The following is a 20,271-nucleotide window of genomic DNA, read 5'->3' as shown; positions in this document are numbered from 1 at the left end:
AAAATAGTGTTCAGAAAAATAAAATTTTTTTAATTATCTTAAAACTATTTGGATATATAATACCTTGAAGGATCATGACAACTTGGTTAGTTTAAGATACACAAATATATAGAGTGCAAATTTCGTATGAAACTTGTATTAACTTCAAATTGCAATAAAATTTGTTGAGCATACAAGTTTTTTCAATCAAACCATTTTATATAAAAATCATTTTTGTATGTAACAATGTAACAAAATTTTATATAATTTTCTGTTTATACTTTGAGAATATCCCAAAATAATGAAATAGCTGGAAAATGATTTCTTTTCTGATTCACTCCCAACAAGACTGCAAGCAACCACTATTAAGTTTAGAGTGACTAGAAAAAAAGAATAGAGATATAGAGCAGAATAGTTGACAGAAGACTTGAAAAGTAGCAGGTTGTATGAGTCAGGAAAACATGAAGATGGGGGAAAGTTCCAAAGAACTGAAGAGCAGGGGAAAAACTAGACAAATAAAAGTTTTTAGAGCATGCACTGACAGATATAGTAAACAAATGAGAATTTGCTGAATGACGAGTAAAGCAAGAGTGAGTTTTAGTTGATGGAACTAGAGGTGATGGAACTAGAGGTGATAGCTCCTTTGAGCAGCAACAATGATAATATTTGTAAAAAATAGAAAAAGGTGTAACTTTACAATGATGGGAAAGAGGCTCAAGCTTAGCAGATAGAGCAGGTCCAACTGGTTTAAAACGCATTTTTGGACATAGAAGAGAAAGAGCATCATTAATACCATTGATTAATATAGGAATTTCGACAGTATTGCAATAGTTTTTTGCAGTAAATAACTGAATTTTGTTGGAGTAAAATTTACAAGCCACATCAAGCCAATCTGTTACAGAAGTAAAATCAGATTCAAGATCGGCTGCTTGTTCTAAGCGATCGAAAAGAGAAGAATTTTTGTCAAGACAGGAGTATAAAGTTGAGTCATTAACAAAAAGTTGTCAGGAAGATCATCAGCCTAAATAAGAAAAATAACAAGACCAAGGATAGAACCTTGAGGTACCCCAGAAGTTACCTAAGAGGATGTCTTTGATAAAGCGGTTAGAAAGAAATGATTTGATAATCTCAAAAACTTTCCCAGATATACCATATGAAGCAAGCTTATGGAGAAGACCAGCATGCCAAACTTTGTTGAAAACTTTAAATATGTCAAGATATAGACCTAGCCTCTCTGCCTCCATCTAAAGCACTATAAACTCTTTCAGTCACAACAGTTAGCAAGTCTGCGGTAGAGCAAGAGGATTGAAAACCATATTGATTGCCTGACAGTAAGTTATTTAATAATTGGAGGGGTCAGAATGTTCACGCGAGTTTTTGAAAATTGAAACAACAGATGCCATTTTCTGTTAATTAAACATATGATTATTTTTACAAAAATTGTGAGTTGACAATTATTATATGTTTCAAAAATCAACAACATTTTGCTATTGGTAGTTATTTATCTTTACTTTTGTAATTTATGTATGCACAATGTTGCAATGCACTTCTTTCATTTAAATACAAGAAAAATTTGACTTCTAGTGTACTTTTTGCTCTCATTTTTAATAATCAACCTGAAAGGAAAAGGACTGGTGAAACTGAAGATTTTGTGTGATATTGATTTTTATCGATATCGATTTGTGTGATATTGAATTTTAATAACATCATTACTTTATTAAATACAAAAGATTTACTTGATACTAAAATATATGCTTTTTAAGGCACTTCTACAAAGTTAATGAGAAAAAATTAAGTAGAACTTTAATTGTAAAAAATAAATTTAATAAGGTAAATTAATATAATTAGTATAAATAATGTTCATCATTGTAAATGTACCATTTTTGAATGTACGGCAAGTATGAACCTAAATTACGTAATTCCATGCATTGTTATATTCCAATAAATGATCAATTTATGTTTGTTTTTTATTGTAAAATAATAATTTATGCTTTTTTTATTGGAAAAATGAACTTAATTCTTCTACAAAGTTAGACCAAAATATAAGATAAAAACTGGTAGCTCATAAAAAAGAATTCAGTATACAGTAGTCAATTTTGTGATGCAATTGTTGCTATTTAATAAGGTTCCTTACCAGAATATCTAGAAGAACTTTAATGAAGACATTAAAAACAGGTTAGTTAAATAAATACTAACATGCACCAGAAATATTAACATGTATCAGAATGGGATTTGCCATGTCTGTGACACAGTACATAAATATTTCAACTCCAACGATATGAAAACAAAATTTACAATTATGCTAGAAAATGTTGGTCTTATGCATTCTGTCCACCAACATTTATTTATAAAAACACCTGTGAATATTTAAACAAGCCATAGGAGTAATTGAAAAAACTATAAAAGATAAGTTTACTATTGGTTGCAAAAAACCCTTTTTAAATCAAGTAACAACTGACATCTAATGGTTGTTTAATAAATGCACAGTACATAAGTATAAGAAAAAGTATATACATTATTCATTAATAATTTTATAAAAAATCATTAGCAGTAATTAATTAACTTATTTAAATGCGTTTCAATAATATAAAAACATAAGTAAAGATCAAGTTATTTAATTCAAACGGCTTTCAAAAAAAAAAGTTTTTTCTCAACTAAATCTTTCTACTTTTCGAGTGAATTAACTTTAATGATTCTTATTTAAAGTTTATTAAAGATACCATTGCTGTTTAAAGACGCCGCTTATAAAATTTAGTCATTTTTTTTACAATTTTTACTATTTTTATTTTACTTACAAAAAAATCTTATATAATTAAATAATATAAATAAAATTTATTATTTTTAAAATATTAAAAATTATTTATTTTTAACATAATTAAAAATTTTTTCAGCGCATTTCTTAAAAATCGTGGTTAAATTGTCAAAAAATAACATTTGCATGGTCATATATAAAGATTTGAAATCTCATGACTTCCTGGCCAAGCCTGTATTAACACTTTATTTGCAGTAAACACTAAAGTAGGTCAAGTTGGGTTTTTTAAAAGTATGTCAAGTTGGGCTCTGAATAATATAATTTAATATAATTTTTCTTCTTAAAAGAAGAAAAATTATATTAAAATAAGAAAAAAATAATTATAATCAAAAAATCTTGTTAAAAAACACCTTTTTTATTTTAGTTTAAAAAATGTCATTTTCTATGCTTTACTGCATAAAAAAAGACATTTTTTAAATTAAAATAAAAAAAGTGTTTTTTAACAAGATTTTTTGATTATAATTATTTTTTTCTTATTTTAATATAATTTTTCTTCTTTTAAGACCCAAACACTTTTAAAATCCAAAATAATAATTTTTTTTTATAAAAAGATAATTATTTTTAAATTTTTTAAATAATTTCATATTAGAGACCCAACATGACATACTTTGAAAAAACTTTTTTTATTCAGCATTTTATTTAACTTTTGTTAGGGCCATGTTGCAAAAATCATACTTGAGATGGCCCCGTAAATCCAATTACATTTTTTGAAAAATTTAACAGAATAGCTTGTGAGAGCCAATATTCTTAGGTGCTTAATACACAGGAGGGAACGTTGTTTGACTTTTGGAAATTTTTCCCACCCAACCCAACCTTATTAAGATCCTCCCCCCTTTTTTTTGTTGATAACAAGTAATAAATAATAAACTAATTATTACTTGTTATCAACAAAAAAAGCAAAACAACAAAGAATTAATAAAACAACCAGCAAAAATGTATATCAGTCACTGAAAGGAATAAAAACTACCAGTGTAATCAGGCTTTAAAAATTCTCCACCTCTCTCACTGTAGTATAAAACTTATATAAGCAAAATCAAAATCTAAAAACTAAATCCTATTAAATTAGCTGTTAAAAAACATGTGTTTGACTGCAAGCCACAGAATTAAATTGTTTTATTTGTGTTTTTTTTTAATACTCCTTATTTAGAGCAAAACCTTAATTTACAACTTAACAACTTCTCACCTCTTGACTTAAGAACTTTTTATATAACCTTTATTGAATCATGCATTGATCCAAGTATTTTATAAAAGTTCAAAAAAGCTGGCAATCATTTGAGTGGAATAGGTGATCACTAAATACTTAGATAATCGAGACCACCTATTTAAGATTTAGCTATATTGTTTCCAAGAAATAATCGAGACCACTTATTTAAGATCTATATTGTTTCCAAGTAGTAATCGAGATCACCTATTTAAGACCTATATTGTTTCCAAGAATAATCTTTAAATAACATATATCAAATTAAATTTGGAAAAAAGGTAATATTGCTATACTGCAGCATTAAGGAAGAAACAATTTGCTCAAAAAACTTTTTTTTTAAATTTTTATTGTTAAGTAAAAAAACTAAAAATGAAAGACAAAAAAAAAATGAAAAAGAAAGTTGCATACGAATAAGTCAACAAGATGGATTGCAACTAAGATCATCATTACGAATATTCCTTTTCAATTTATACATTTAAAAATGTTTAATACAATAAATGAAATTTATCCCAGCAGACACAGACAACCATAAAACATACAATGTCCAATGAACATCTCATGCTTGTAAGTTGTCTAGAGGACGTACTGTGCCCATTGGGACAAGTATATTATAAATTAGACACAATTGTAGATTTTATAACACATAATAAGCCTCAATACTATAGTATTGAATGGCTGGAAAACTGTTTTAAACACTTAAGCAAAAAGAAACTGTTTAAATTTCAGAATAAGAACAACTATAAACAAAACCTTAAAGTTCTTTATTTGTGACTGCAAACAAAATTGAAAAAATATTTAGTGATCTAACAAAATATAATAACTTTTGTTAAACTTACACTGTAAGTATCATTTATTTTATAAAAGTCAAATGCTATAGACATAGACACTAGTGATGTACTAATGAAAAAGGACAATTGTGGCTAATAATTAGGTTTAAGGCATGTATATAGGGGTAGTATATCAATAATAGGTATGTAACTTGCATATTTAAGTTGCGTCTATGCACCAGTAGTGGTTTGGCCTATTAGCTAATGTCAATGCCTCAACCAATTGCAAATAATTGGCTAAACTATCAGCCAACTATTGATAGTTAAGCTGATTATTTGGCATAGGCTAAGACATTGACATTAGCTAATAGGCCAAACCACTACTGATGCATAGACGCAACATATAAATGCAAGTTAAATACCTAATATTATTATATTACCTTTATATACATACATTAAACCTTATTATTACCCACAATCGACCTTTTTCCCTGGTACATCACTAATAAACACTGCTACATAACTATAAAAAATCAAATGCTAATGACATAAACACTTCTACATAACTATAAAAAATCAAATGCAAATCACATAAAAACTTCTACATAATTATAAAAAATCAAATGCTAATCACATAAACACTTCTACATAACTATAAAAAGAATGATTTTTATAATATTTTGCTCATTACTATGCAAACAACTTCTTAAAAATCTTACAATCAGCAGCTGTAAAGTTTGGCAACGTGTCGTAACTTCGCTCATTTACCATTATATCTTCCATCATTTTGCAATAATATATAAAAGGAGTCAATCGTAATCCTTTTACAAAGATATCAGATAAATGGTATGGATAAAGCTGAAAAAGAAGTATTATAAAATGAGAAAAAGACAATTTTCAGATATAAAAAAAAAAAAAAAAAAAATAATAAGAGATTATTTTATATCAAACTTTTTTTTCTTAATTAAATTCATTCCCTAAGGCTCCTGAGGGGGGCCACTAGAGTTGATGAGTCAACTCATTTATTTATTATAACTATTGCTTAACCTTTTTCTTAATTTATTAATTCCCTCATCTCTAGACTCCGAAACACAAACCTTGTAAAACACTTACGCAGCCTATTACAAGTTATGGTCGCTGCTTGAAAAAACAGATTGAGCACATTTCTTCCAGAGGAGAGTGGGTGAATCTCAAACCTCTTAATTGTGGGCTAAGTATTTTACCACTATCCTACTACCAGATTGAATACGAGACTAACAGAATGAGCATTATTAGGATGGTAATCCTAATTATGTTAATTTTCGATTATTGTCTCCCAAGATATAGTATAAGTCTCCCAACAATACTATACTTGTGAGTGAAACTTCAATACCAAATGCAAATCATAATAAATAAATTACATAAAATAAAAACAAAACGGTTGACTACTTTTAAAATAAAATGGAGACTTTATTTGTTATAAAAGCTAAAAACAAAACTGCTGACCACTTCAAAAAGGTATTTAAAAAAAAAAAAGATGTCAAATCTCTCAAATATTAGAGATTTTTAAACATTTAACTAAATTAGAATTACTTGGGTTAGCTAAAAAGTAATAAGCATTAAAAATAAAAAATTTCAATTCCACAATCTTCAACAATATATGCACCATTTTGGTGTATGATCTCCCGCCAATATTTAGACAAAGAATGAATGTCATTGGTGCAAACTCTTCTGGTTTCTAAGTAAGCACAGTTGCTGCCATAATTGATGTATTTGGCAGAAGTTGTTTATATTGCACAATCCAACTCAAGCCTCACCAAACAGAGAGCAACACCTTTTTATGGGCATAAATTAACTTTTCAAATTGGTTTTAATGATTGTTCATAATCCTAATTTTCTGAATTATTTTTCTTGCAAAATTAGGTCATTGTTACAAAAGCATTAAAACACTTTGCTGTGGCCTCAGAAACTAAACCCTGATCTAACCAATATCATATATTATGTGTGGTTTTGGCTATGGAGTGGCTCAACCGAATCTCATAAAACAGGTAGTGTCATATATAATCTTTAAAAAGTAATGTTGTCTTTTTTTCACGATATATAGAAGTTGCAACACAAAAATTCTAATTGAACTGATGCTGTTTTATGTCCTACACTGCACAACATATTGATAAGACACCCCAAAAATATTTATAAAACTCTACATTTATATTTAAAAACTAATTTTTATAATAAATGAGAGCAAAAGGATTACAAGACTAAACAACATTTAAAAAAATTTATTTTAAACTCGCATTTTATGAAAAAAAAACTGTTTTTTTTTAGTGTGACAAAATTAAAAGACACTTTTGGAAAAAATTCATATAAATTGTCATTTATAAAAAAAGACATCTCAAATTCAAGAAAGTCAATAGTGGGTACTTAAACCTTTTTTTTGAATCACTTCAATCAATCTAGAAGATAAAGAATCATACTACTTTTTTATGTACAAAATATCAATTGTATCCCATGCAGATGCGATGGATGATTTCATGTCAGCTAGTGAACTATATTGTTTACCACCTTCAAACACTATATGTGACAGATGTGCCCAAGCATTCTCAATAATATTCAGGTCTGAAGATCTAGCTAGCCACTTCAATGTTTCAATTTTAATAACCAATCGCACACCAAATCATTACACCACCACCACACATTTGATGTCGCTGCTGTGCTACTGGTTCTTTACGCAAATAGTGAAAATAATAATTCCATCTATTTGGCCCATCTAGACAATTGTTTTTCATCAGAAAATACTACTCGTTGCCATTCTTTTTTCCATGTTATGTGGTATTTGCAAAAGTTATTTGACCGTTTATGATTTATAAACGTCTTATAATTTTGTCTCACTGAAATAACGTTTTTTTTTTTTAAATGCGAGTTACATTTTAAAATAAATGTTGTTTAGTGTTGTAAACCCTTTGCTTTCATTTACAATAAAAATTATTTTTTAAATATAAATGTATAGTAGAGTTTTATAAACCTTTTTGGGGTGTCTTATCATTATGTCATGCAGTGTATATATACTCAAACCATAATAACTTTTGCTTCCAGAACATTCTAAGCATTTTTAGAAAAAATTGCTTATTACTTTTTACCCAATCCAATAGCATGTTTACAAATTGCATATAGATATAAAAAAATTACTCAATAAAATTGACAAAAAATTAAAAAATACCATTAGATGATCTCTGCTATACTGAATAAGTTCTTGATAATAATTTTTTTCGTCTTTTCGAACATGTCTAACTAAATATTTCACATTAAAAAAAAATAAAAAATAAAAAAAAAGCAAAATAGTTAATGTTCTTCAATAGAGTAAGATTGGGTAATTTTGCCACTAATTTATTCAATTTAAATAACTTGAGAACTAAAAACGAAATGGAATTTTTTTTTATTGTTAATAATATTTTTAAAAACTTTACATACTCTAATTTTTTTTTTTTTTTTAAATAATTAGAACAGAAAAAATGGGTTGGCAAAATTACCCCAATAAAATCTAATTTAGGGAAATTTTGCCACCTATGTTATTTACAATATAAATTTTTTTATTTTAAATTATAAATCTTAAAAACACATTTACAGTTAAATAAAAAAAATCTAACAATATTCAATAAGCGAATCCACTTTTTTTACCTATTTTTATTTTTTTAGAAATGTAGGATATTTTAGAAGATTTGTTAATGTACCAGCTCCAGCTATCCTTTCTGGATATTGAATTCTTCCTCCTAGTGTCCTTCGAGGAATACAATATAATTCTGCAGCTTGCTTGCAACTGGCTTTTTCCATTAGCTCTTCGCTATAATTGGTGACGGATTTTCTCTTGTAGCTTTGCGGCATTGTTGCTAATTTGAATTGATTATAAGACCAACATGATCTGAGAAATTAATTACCAAAACAAGAGGAAGGGAAATAATATTAATTATCCAATCAAAGCACGTTTTTATTTAATATAAATAGGTGGCAAAATTCTTATATTTAGTATTTCCGTAATAACTTTGGAACCGTTTAAAATTAGAAAGAAAAAAACAATACAAAGATTCTTTGAAAAATTTCCAATATTTTAGTCTTAAATTTTGAATGGAAATAAATAATTTGATTTTTATGAGAGTTTTAAATTTCCTGTTTTTTAATAGATTATTTTTGTCAATTAATTTTTTTATAAGGTTTTCACATAAAGATTTTTTTTTTACATAATTTGATAAGAAATTTGTTTTTCTTCTAATAGAAATCTTATTTACGAGTAAAGTTATAGTTATAAAAGTAGATATACACCAATTAGTGGCGAAATTTCTAAAGTGGCAAAATTACCCAATTTTACTCTACTTTATATATATTTCCTAAAGTATTTAAATGAAAATTTACACTTTATAAATTAAAATATTGTTATCAATCAAAAGCGTCTGTTACTCTCAAAAGTGTGAAGCCATGATTTTTTCACAGCTTCACCTCTTTGAGAGAATTACTTTTAAAACTAGCAACTCCAAAGCTCAGCTTTGGAGCGATTTATAACTAGGCTCTTGTAAGCCTAGTTACAAATTCAACAACTATATAATTATTTTGCAAAAGTTTAGAAACACTAAATTTTTCCAGTTTTAAAAGGGTTGGAGTCAAGCTTTGTTTATATCTTAAATGAACAAGCTTTGTTTATATCTTAAATAAACTGTAGAAATTAAGTTACGAGTTAATTAAACTTGCTAAAACAAATTATTTATCAAGTTATTAACAAAAAACTTCATCATTTTTAATGCTATATTGTTTTTCATGAAACAAATTTCCAACTTGTTGAATTTTTTTTGGTCTGATTAATTATAGTTGACATCAACAAAAATAAAAAAATGTTTATTGTTGAAATCAATAAAAATGAAAAAAAAGTTGTAAAAGTTTAATTATACTTTCGATTTTCCCTTTTGTTAAATAAAAAAAACATTTTTTTAAAACTTTTTGAAAACAAGTATAACTTGCTAATTTTTTTCACTTTTGCTAATTCATTTTCACTTTTAATTAAACAAGTAAAAACAAATTTGTAAAAAATACTACTGTTAATATAATTTTTAAACTTTGGATACTAAACTATTAACAGAATTGTCAATATTTTATAATGAAAATTTAACAATTCATCTAGTATCTATAATTGATATTGTCGTTCATTTAAAACTTACAATAAATACATTATTTTAATAGAAGAAAAAAAACTTCAAAGCAATAGAAACCAGGCAAAATAAAAACAGTGTTCACATTTAAATAAAAATAAGATATAAAATATACTATGTGACCAACACTCTCATGTAGAACGTGGTAAAAATTTTAATTTCAATTACCATTCCTATTTCACTCTCAAAAAGATTAAGTATTTAAGAAACATAAAATGATTATAAATGAGTTTTTTAAATAGTGGGCTATAAACATCAGCAAGAATAAAAGGGTTTTGTATATTTTATAAATATTAATTGTGTATATCACTTTTACATAAAGTTATTCAATTTTTTATTGTTTAAAACAAACATGTAAGGTAGTGAATATAGTACTTACTTTTTCATATTATAAATATAACAAAGATATTTTACATTATAAATATTAAAAAGATCTTTAATATTTAAAATGTAAAAAAGAATATAATTAGACAAATCTTCTAAATAATTAAAAAAAACACACACATTAAATTTACATTATATGGTAAAAATTAAAAACAACCAAGCAAGAGTATATATATATATATATATATATATATATATATATATATATATATATATATATATATATATATAATACATATACATATACATATATATACATATATATACATATATATATACATATATATATACATATATATACATATATATACATATATATACATATATATACATATATATATATATATATATATATATATATATATATATATATATAATATACATATATATATATATATATATATATATACAGTCCATGGCCAAATTATTAGACGCACTCGAGTTTTTTTAGAATCTATCGCATTATCCCAAAACGAAAGAAAAAATGCGGCAGAAAGCCTATTTTCACTCTAAGGGCAGAAAGATCTTTAAAGAAAACTTGCCTTGAAAACAGATTTGCTACCACAAAACTTTTTTTTTTTTAAATTTTTTATTTATTTATAATTCACCTCCCCAAGGCCGAGAAGGCCACTACAGATGAGGAGGCTACTTGTGGTTATAACCCTCTCTCAACTCTTTAACTCCGAAACATGAACCTTGACGAACAAGGCCGCTGTGCGGAGAAACAAGTTGAGCGCGGTACTACCAGGGACGTGGCAGGAATCATACTCCGAACCTCTCACTTATGAAGCGAGCGCTCTACCACTACACCACTACCGCATTTCAAAACTGATAACATCGCAACTCTAAAGTGTTAATGTGAATGCTTCTGAATGCACTGTTTGAAAAAAATTAATAGATTTAGATTTTAAGGCCTGTTGCTCTGCCAGAAAGCCCAAGTTAACACCTGCAACAAAAGCAAAGTGTCTGACGCGGGCCAAACAGTTCCGTGATAAAGATCTGGACTTCTGGAGATTGGTAAGTTGTTACAATTTCTTTACAATTTTTTCACAAATAATGCATTTAACCTTTTTCTATAATGACAGGAGACCAGCACAAATGTTTAGTGTTTTTTGTTGCTATTTTTGACAGGTCTGCTTCAGTGATGAAAGCACATTTGAAGTTTTGCAGAACAAAGCTCAGTTTGTGTGTCATCGTCAAAGAGAAAAATTTCATCCTGACTGTGTTGTTCAGACTGTGAAGCACCCTACAAAAGTAATGATTTGGTCAGTCATCAGCAGCAAAGGCACTGGACATCTGTACATGGTAAATGGTATGATGAAGCAAGACTAGTACAAAAATCTCTTGCAAAATCAGTTGATTCCGCAGCTCCAAGAATGGTTTCCAAATGGGGAACCATTCACTTTTATGCAAGATGGAGCTCCCAGCTCGATGTATCAAAACTTTTTTGGCAGAGCAAAATATTCCTCTGTTGGATCGGCCAGGTAATAGCCCGGATCTGAACCCCATAGAAAACATTTGGGAGTTAATGAAAAGATAAGTGGCTAAAGATTGACATTTAAGTACATTTATGTATATGTATATATATATATATATATATATATATATATATATATATATATATATATATATATATATATATATATATATATATACAGGGTTCGTAGCCAAATATAAAATTCCCTGACTTTTTTGAAAAATCAGATGATTTTCCTGACCATTTGCAACAATGGTTTTTATAAAATGTTTAAAATTACTATCTACTGTAAATAAAATTGTGCATGCTTGTAACAATGAATGACAATGGCATGAATGACAAAACTTATAAAAGCTATTAGTTAAGTTGGATATTAGTATGGATTATATACATTAGTATGGATCTTATTATTGAGGATGACTAAGAATGAACACTAAGAAAAACATAAGTTTCAGAAAAAATAAATGGGTAGCACCAACAAAAGCATAATAGCTTAATTGTAAAACAAGTAACTACTCAATCAGAATTTCCTGACTTTTCCATGACTATCTAAAGAAAAAAAAAAATTCACTGACTTTTCCAGGTTTTCCATGTATTTAGGCAAAATTAACTAATTTTCCAGGTTTTTCAGGTCCAGTACGAACCCTATATATATACATATATATATATATATATATATATATATATATATATATATATATATATATATATATATATATATATATATATATATATATATATATATATATATATATATAGATCTATAGTTTGTTGGCTTTAGGAAGAGCGGAAGGAAAAAAGTGATTCTTACGCCAACACATACGTCACTTTTAATTACTTTTGACTTTCGTCCAACATTTTCGTGTTGGACGAAAGTCAAAACCATTAATTTAATTACAAATTAATTGTTATATAAAAAAACCACAAAAACGCAAATTTAATTGACCGGAATGTTTTTAAAAACATTCTGAATGTTTTTAAAACATTCTGAATGTTTTTAACAATATAAACAATGTTTTTATTTTTATTTTTTTTAATAAAATGTTTTTATTTTTATTTTTTTTATTAAAATGTTTTTATTTTTATTTTTTTTACTGTAAATCATGCGCGGAGTGTTGCTACATCGACAATCTTATAGCCTGACTCGCAAGGGAGTGCTGCTACATCTACTGACAAATAGCCTGACTCGCAAGGGAGTGCTGCTACATCGACTGACAAATAGCTTGACTCGCAAGGGAGTGCTGCTACATCGACTGACAAATAGCCTGACCCGCAAGGGAGTGCTGCTACATCGACTGAGGGTTTGGTTGGGGCAGGCAGTCTATCATTATTAAAAAAAAAAAATTCCGGTCTTGAATTTTAATTTTTACTTTTTGTCAACAAAATATGGAAAAAACTTTCGGACAACATCTAAGGGTTCTATATATATATATATATATATATATATATATATATATATATATATATATATATATATATATATATATACATATATATATATACATATATATATATATATATATATATATATATATATATATATATATATATATATATATATATATATATATATATATATATATATATATATATATATATATATATATATATATATATATATATATATATATATATATATATATATATATATATATATATATATATATATATATATATATATATATATATATATATATATATATATATATATATATATATATATATATATATATATATATATATATATATATATATATATATATATATATATATATATATATATATATATATATATATATATATATATATATATATATATATATATATATATATATATATATATATATATATATATATATATATATATATATATATATATATATATATATATATATATATATATATATATATATATATATATATATATATATATATATATATATATATATATATATATATATATATATATATATATATATATATATATATATATATATATATATATATATATATATATATATATATATATATATATATATATATATATATATATATATATATATATATATATATATATATATATATATATATATATATATATATATATATATATATATATATATATATATATATATATATATATATATATATATATATATATATATATATATATATATATATATATATATATATATATATATATATATTTTATGGCTTATATATATATATATATATATATTTTATGGCTTTTTATTATGTTTATTTTCAACAATTATAAATCATATTTTATACTGTTTTTAATGGATATATTTTAACTGATGATGACTATATGTAGTTGAAACATGTCCTAATTTGAAATAATAATATATTTTTAAATAAAATTTAAAAATTTTCTTATTTTAAAAGTATTTACACATTTTGTGCTGAGAAATTTTGTATATACTTATACATACATTCATACATAAATAAATACATACATACATACATACATTCATACATACATACATTTATATATATATATATACATATATATACACATATATGTATATATATAAGAATATATATTTGTATATATTTATATATATATATATATGAATATATATATATATATATATATATATATATATATATATATATATATATATATATATATATGTATATATATGTATATAACCCACATATATATGTATATAATGTATATATATGTTATATACATATATATACATTATATACATATATATGTATATATATGTATATAACATATATATTAGGGCTGTTCATGTGAACACAGGAAAAAAAATTTTTTCTCGGATTTGAATGCATAGTTGTTTATTTTGTGCCATTTGACATAGTAATTGACTGTGGAAAAAATCTTTCCAATCAGATAATGTTTAGGGGGTGCTCAATGACCATAAAGTTTTACGAAAAACGTCAAAAACGTGTAAAAAGTTCCAAAGTTCCAAAAATTTCTAGAACCTGGTTAGTTAGATTTTTTCCACTGAAATATTGTCTGATTGCGTGCTATATAGATTAATTAAAGTGCAGCAGATTAACTGTCATCAGGGCACCAGACTAAAAAAATGTCTGCTAGTGTTTAAAACAACTGTGTTTATATCATTTTGTTAAAATTTGTATTCATAATTTTAATACTATTATTTAACTCAATTTAGAGTTTGTTCAAACAGAATAAAAAGGTTTACAAGTATAAATATTATTTTTATTTGGAATTTCAGTTTGACAACAAATGTATTAATATTTTGATAGTACCTAACCTTAGTAACCTATTACAGAAAACTAGCATGGTAGTCTGGTAGTGTATTGTTTGTTATTAAGTGCAGATAATAATAATTTCTAATTTGAAAATATTTATTTAATTTCTTTAGTAATAATTATTATAATATATTGCTGCAGCTGCATAAACCAACAACTGAATGATAAGTTTGTATAATATGGTATTGAGTTTTGATTTTCTCATAATATTTCAGTTATCATTGAAATGGCAGCATCATCTCGTGTTGCTATCTCTACACGACTTCAAACCAAAATCTTTTTAATTGGACAACCAGAGCCAAATCTTCCAGATAAAGTTCTTCCCTTAACATCTGATGTTTTAAAAACATTTTTTTATCATCTTAATTCAACCAAAAAGTCAGTGCCTGAAAGTCTTAAAACAACTGTTGATGAACTGATTATTATTTGGAATAAAGCCCGTATTCCGACAGCATTTCATCCGAATGTAGTCTTAAAGTTGAAAACTTTAGTCCAGGAATTTAAATTAATAAAAAAAAAAAAATCCAGATTGTCAGATTCTCAGAAATCGAGAGAGAAATCATTTACAGACACCATTGGCCTACTTTTTGACATTGCCCACAAGGATGCTGAAACCATGATCAGAATTGAAGAAGATAAAGAATTTTTATTGGATCAGAGATGTCAGAGAAAAATGGTGATGTTTGGAGAGGACAAAGAACTTTCAAAATTAGAAGAAAGAAATGAAGCAAGGAAACAAGCAGAGAGAGAACGAAAGCTAAAAGAAGAGCAAAGACAATCTGGTGCGAGTGCAATAGTTCCTGTTATTGAACCTTTACATGACGAAAGTTATAGTGATGACAACGATAACGATGCTGTTGATAATGACAAAATGGTTGATAGAGATTTTGAGATAGAAATCCCTGTTTATTACAGACAACAAGTCAGTAAAGCAAGTTCTTCAGGGTCAGCTGAATCAAGTTTAGCAAGTACTCCAAAACGACAATGTATCTTAGATACAATTCTTGACTCGCCTAATGTTTCATCAACATTAGACAGAATTAATCTATCTGACACAAAATTTACTATACTAGCAGCAGCAATTGCAAGGGCTGGTGGACAGAACCTCGATGATGGATCATTATCACGTTCTACAGTCCGTAGAAAACGAACCTATCATCGATCAAATATTGAAGCCACTGTTCGAACTGAATTCTGCGATTTGGACAAACCACCATTAATCGTCCACTGGGATGGCAAACTGATGATAGATCGTACAAATTCTGCAGCCCCTAAAGCAAATGTTGACCGGCTATCTGTAGGTGTGACAGGTCACAATGTTGACAAAATACTTGGAATAGCAAAACTATCAGCTGGAACTGGAGAAGCCCAAGCAAAAGCAGTTATTCATCTGCTTAATTTCTGGGACATAATTGGTGATGTTATTGGAATGAGTTTTGATACTACAGCCTCTAACACTGGCTCCAAAAATGGTGCATGTGTAGTTCTAGAGAAACATATAGGTAGAAATTTGTTATATTTCGCTTGCAGACACCATGTTCATGAGATCATAGTAGCAGGAGTGTTTGGATCACTATTTGGACCATCATCTGGTCCCAACATACCTCTTTTCCAGAGATTTCAGCAATATTGGCCCAAAGTTAATCAAGGAAATTTTAAACCTCTGGATGACATTCGAATGAAAATACCCCTGGTGCAAGAACTACAAAATGAAGTGATTGCATTCCTCAAAGAAAACCTGCATGTTAAAATGCCAAGGGATGACTACAAAGAAATCATGGATCTCTGTCTGTTAATACTTGGAAAACTGCCTGATCAAGAAGAGAAAAATTATCATTTCAAGATCCCTGGTGCTTATCACATGGCTCGCTGGATGGCCAAGGTTATTTATTGTTTTAAGATTTATTTATTTTGTGAAGAGTTCAAGTTGACCACAAAAGAGGAAAAAAATCTCTGTGAATTTTGCTTATTTGCTAGTCTGGTTTATGTAAAATCTTGGATATCATGCACAAATGCCAGCGATGCTCCAGTTAATGACTTGTTTCTGTTTCAGCAACTTAAGCAGTTTGCAGTTGTGAATAAAACGATTTCCGAAGCAGCAGTCAAGAACTTTCAAAACCATTTGTGGTACCTTTCACCAGAATTGGTCCCACTAGCTTTGTTTTCAAACAAACTTCAAATGTAAGAGAAGCGAAAAATGATTTCCAACATGAAATTTCACGGTGAGAACTGGTCTGAAAGGTTGATCAAATTAAAGAACATTGAAAGTCTAGAGAAGAAATCTCTGGACATGCTGGTGACATCAGTTTCAGCAAGTGCGTTGCGGTCAATGAAGGTTGATATTGATTTTCTGTTCAACAACGATCCAGCTACCTGGAATGATTCCCCAGAATACCAAGAAGGAAAAAATTTAGTATATTCATTGAAAGTAGTAAATGATGCTGCCGAACGATTTGTGGCTTTAATGTCGATGTTTAATGAATCGATTACAAGGAATGAATCTGAAATGCAGAGGTTAATTCAGGTGGTTGAGGATCACAGAAAGCGAGTGCCAGATGCCAGAAAGTGTACTCTGAAGAGTTATAGTCCTCGCTAGCATTAACATTGCACGAACTATAACATTACGATAATTAAATGTTAATTGCTCATATGTTTTTTTGTTTATAATTCGTATTTTAATCAATGACAAAGAGTCAAAAATCCTAGTGTTTTATTTTGGAAAAATTCTGATATAACAAAAACCGCAGAACTTTAGTCGTATTGCAGTATTTTATTTCATTAATTTCTCTGCTAATAAACCAGTCTAAAGTGGATGTGGATTGTAATTTGTATTCAGAATTTAATATTTAGAGATAATTAAAACTGATCAAATCTGAAAAATCTAATTAACCGGGTTTTAGAAATTTGTGGAACTTTGTTACTTTTTCCATGTTTTTCACATTTTTCGTAAAACTTTATGGTCATTGAGCACCCCCTAAACATTATCTGATTGGAAAGATTTTTTGCACAGTTAATTACTATGTCAAATGGCACAAAATAAACAACTATGCAATCAAATCTGAAAAAAAAAATTTTTTTGGACAGGCCTAATATATATATATATATATATATATGTATATATATATATATATATATATATATATATATATATATATATATATATATATATATATATATATATATATATATATATATATATATATATATATATCTGTGTGTGTAGTGTTAGTAAGTAGTGTTAATAAGTGTAGGACAGTGGTGTTAATAAGGATTTCTCAAGGACTTAGGACTATGGTCTTTTTGTACAGTTCATATATCTTTTCTTAGCTTTTGAAGTAAATCAATTTCTGCATATAAACTTTATATACTCTATTTAAAAGTTTAAAATTTGAAAAAAATGTCTTTGAAATGACTTTCAGGTTTAAGGCTTTTAAAGGTTTTATAGATCAATTCTTGAGCTGAAGAAATTGATCTATAAGAGTTAAGTAAAAAAGCAAAAACAATACAATAACACTGCAGACCAAAGTAATTGAAAATCCTTGTTAATATCACTGGCATAAGGGCGTTTTTAGTAAAATCAGTCTAGGATCAACATAAAGAAGGTAATTAAACTATACCATAAACTAAAACATTCAAAAATTTAAATTGACAAAAAATTTTAGATGTTGATTTTCATTAGCATATATGACACCAAAACAAAACAAGGCAACTTTTGATTGATATCAAAAGTTATAATATTCATATACCTAAAACAAGTTATTAGATATTTTTTTAACACCATTAAAAAATGCAGACAAGTTTATTTTAAAATGTTTGCCATTTTTTAAAACATGAAACAAAAAAAATATGGCCTAATTTGCTTTCCACAACCTTTATATACACCAGAGATTAAAATTTAAAAACTATGATGCATACAAGACTACAGATACTTGAAGGCTCCTTGTAGATTAATTAGAGTTTTCCCTAGCCATAACCGCATAAGCAGCCAATTAAATGTAACCTAATAGATTATAGTCTAATAAATTCCTAGCACAAAGTCTTTATAGGACCAACCATTATAATTCCTTTGTATATTGGTTAGCTGGGTGATTATTACAATAAAACTACTATATAATCACTAGGATTAGATAATTGTACTTACCAATACTTGTTTTAAAGCGATATTGATTTCTGATTGAATAATCAGAAACACATTTTGCCCAATTTTGTTCATTATTGCCCAATGTCTAAATTAAATGAAAACATATAATAAAATATAATTTATAAATGTAAAGTTTTCCATCAGAAATAAAATAAAATATGAAGTTTATCACCTGAAAAATTCAAAGCAACAAATTATCATTTAAGTGTAAATATAGAAAAAAAAGTTGCAACAACAATGCAAATTTAAGAATCATTTTTTGAGAAAAAACTTGTTTTATAAAAAATTTCTTGAAAACCAAATATGGAAAAAACTTTTTTTTTAAAAAATCACTTATACAGACTTATTTTACTTATACATATTTATTAGTCAGTCATGTTTTTAAAGAAGCAAACAATAAGAAAATTAAAGATAAAAAAAGAAACTTAGACAGCTATGAATAATCATTTGAAAATATAAAAATTCACATAGTTGAACTGCAACCTATTTAGTATGTAAAAAAAAATGTTTAAAAGAATATTATACAAACCTACTTGTTTTACACTTTGTGGCAACTTGGACCATGAATTATTATTTTTAATATGTGCTTCTATCTCTGGGTTCATCATTTTTATTTATTAACTTGACTCTTTTTAAATCATTAACTGATCAGTAATAGTTTTATTGTAGCATAAATTTTGAAATACAATTAAAAATCAAATTTTTCAAATATAATTATATCTGGTGTTTTTAAAAAAGACTAAGAAAGTTTAAAGTACTTTAGAACAATTTGTCATACCACAAATACAAGAAAAACTTTTTTTATTAATAATTTTGTGCAATAAACTGAACCTGTTCAAATTAAAGACAATACATTTGGATATTTTATAACTTCTACTTTAAAAATTAATTTTTATGATTTAACTGTATAACAAAAGTTTTAAACAACTTGATTTTTTTTATTTTTTTATTATTTGAATTTATGATTTATGTTTTGTTTAAAGTTAACAAACCCAATAGTCACATTTATTTTGCTATATGACTAATAAAACAAGTTCAAAATCAATTCAAACTAGAAATATTTTGAAAT

General features: G+C 26.5%; 1 protein-coding gene across 2 annotated transcripts in view; it reads right to left on the bottom strand.

Annotated features, from left to right (window-relative positions):
- The window catches only part of LOC100214996 (protein FAM91A1), a 53,502-nt gene extending 33,627 nt beyond the window's left edge, over positions 1–19,875 (bottom strand). For both annotated transcript variants that reach the window (XR_010642478.1, XM_065813522.1), the window contains exons 1-4: positions 19,736–19,875; positions 19,203–19,287; positions 7,956–8,026; positions 5,479–5,617 (exon numbers count right to left, since the gene is read on the bottom strand). Coding sequence is in view for 1 of the 2 variants with exons in the window: in XM_065813522.1 (XP_065669594.1) it covers positions 5,479–5,617; positions 7,956–8,026; positions 19,203–19,287; positions 19,736–19,810 (370 nt within the window). In the remaining variant the exon portion in view is untranslated. The remainder of the gene's footprint in view (positions 1–5,478; positions 5,618–7,955; positions 8,027–19,202; positions 19,288–19,735) is intronic.
- Between the last annotated feature and the right edge of the window lie 396 nt (positions 19,876–20,271).

Source organism: Hydra vulgaris, chromosome 12 (genome assembly GCF_038396675.1).
Source record: "Hydra vulgaris chromosome 12, alternate assembly HydraT2T_AEP".
NCBI classification, from domain to species: domain Eukaryota; kingdom Metazoa; phylum Cnidaria; class Hydrozoa; order Anthoathecata; family Hydridae; genus Hydra; species Hydra vulgaris.
Note: the sequence above shows the minus strand (reverse complement) of the source record. Positions and strands in the feature narration are given on the sequence as shown.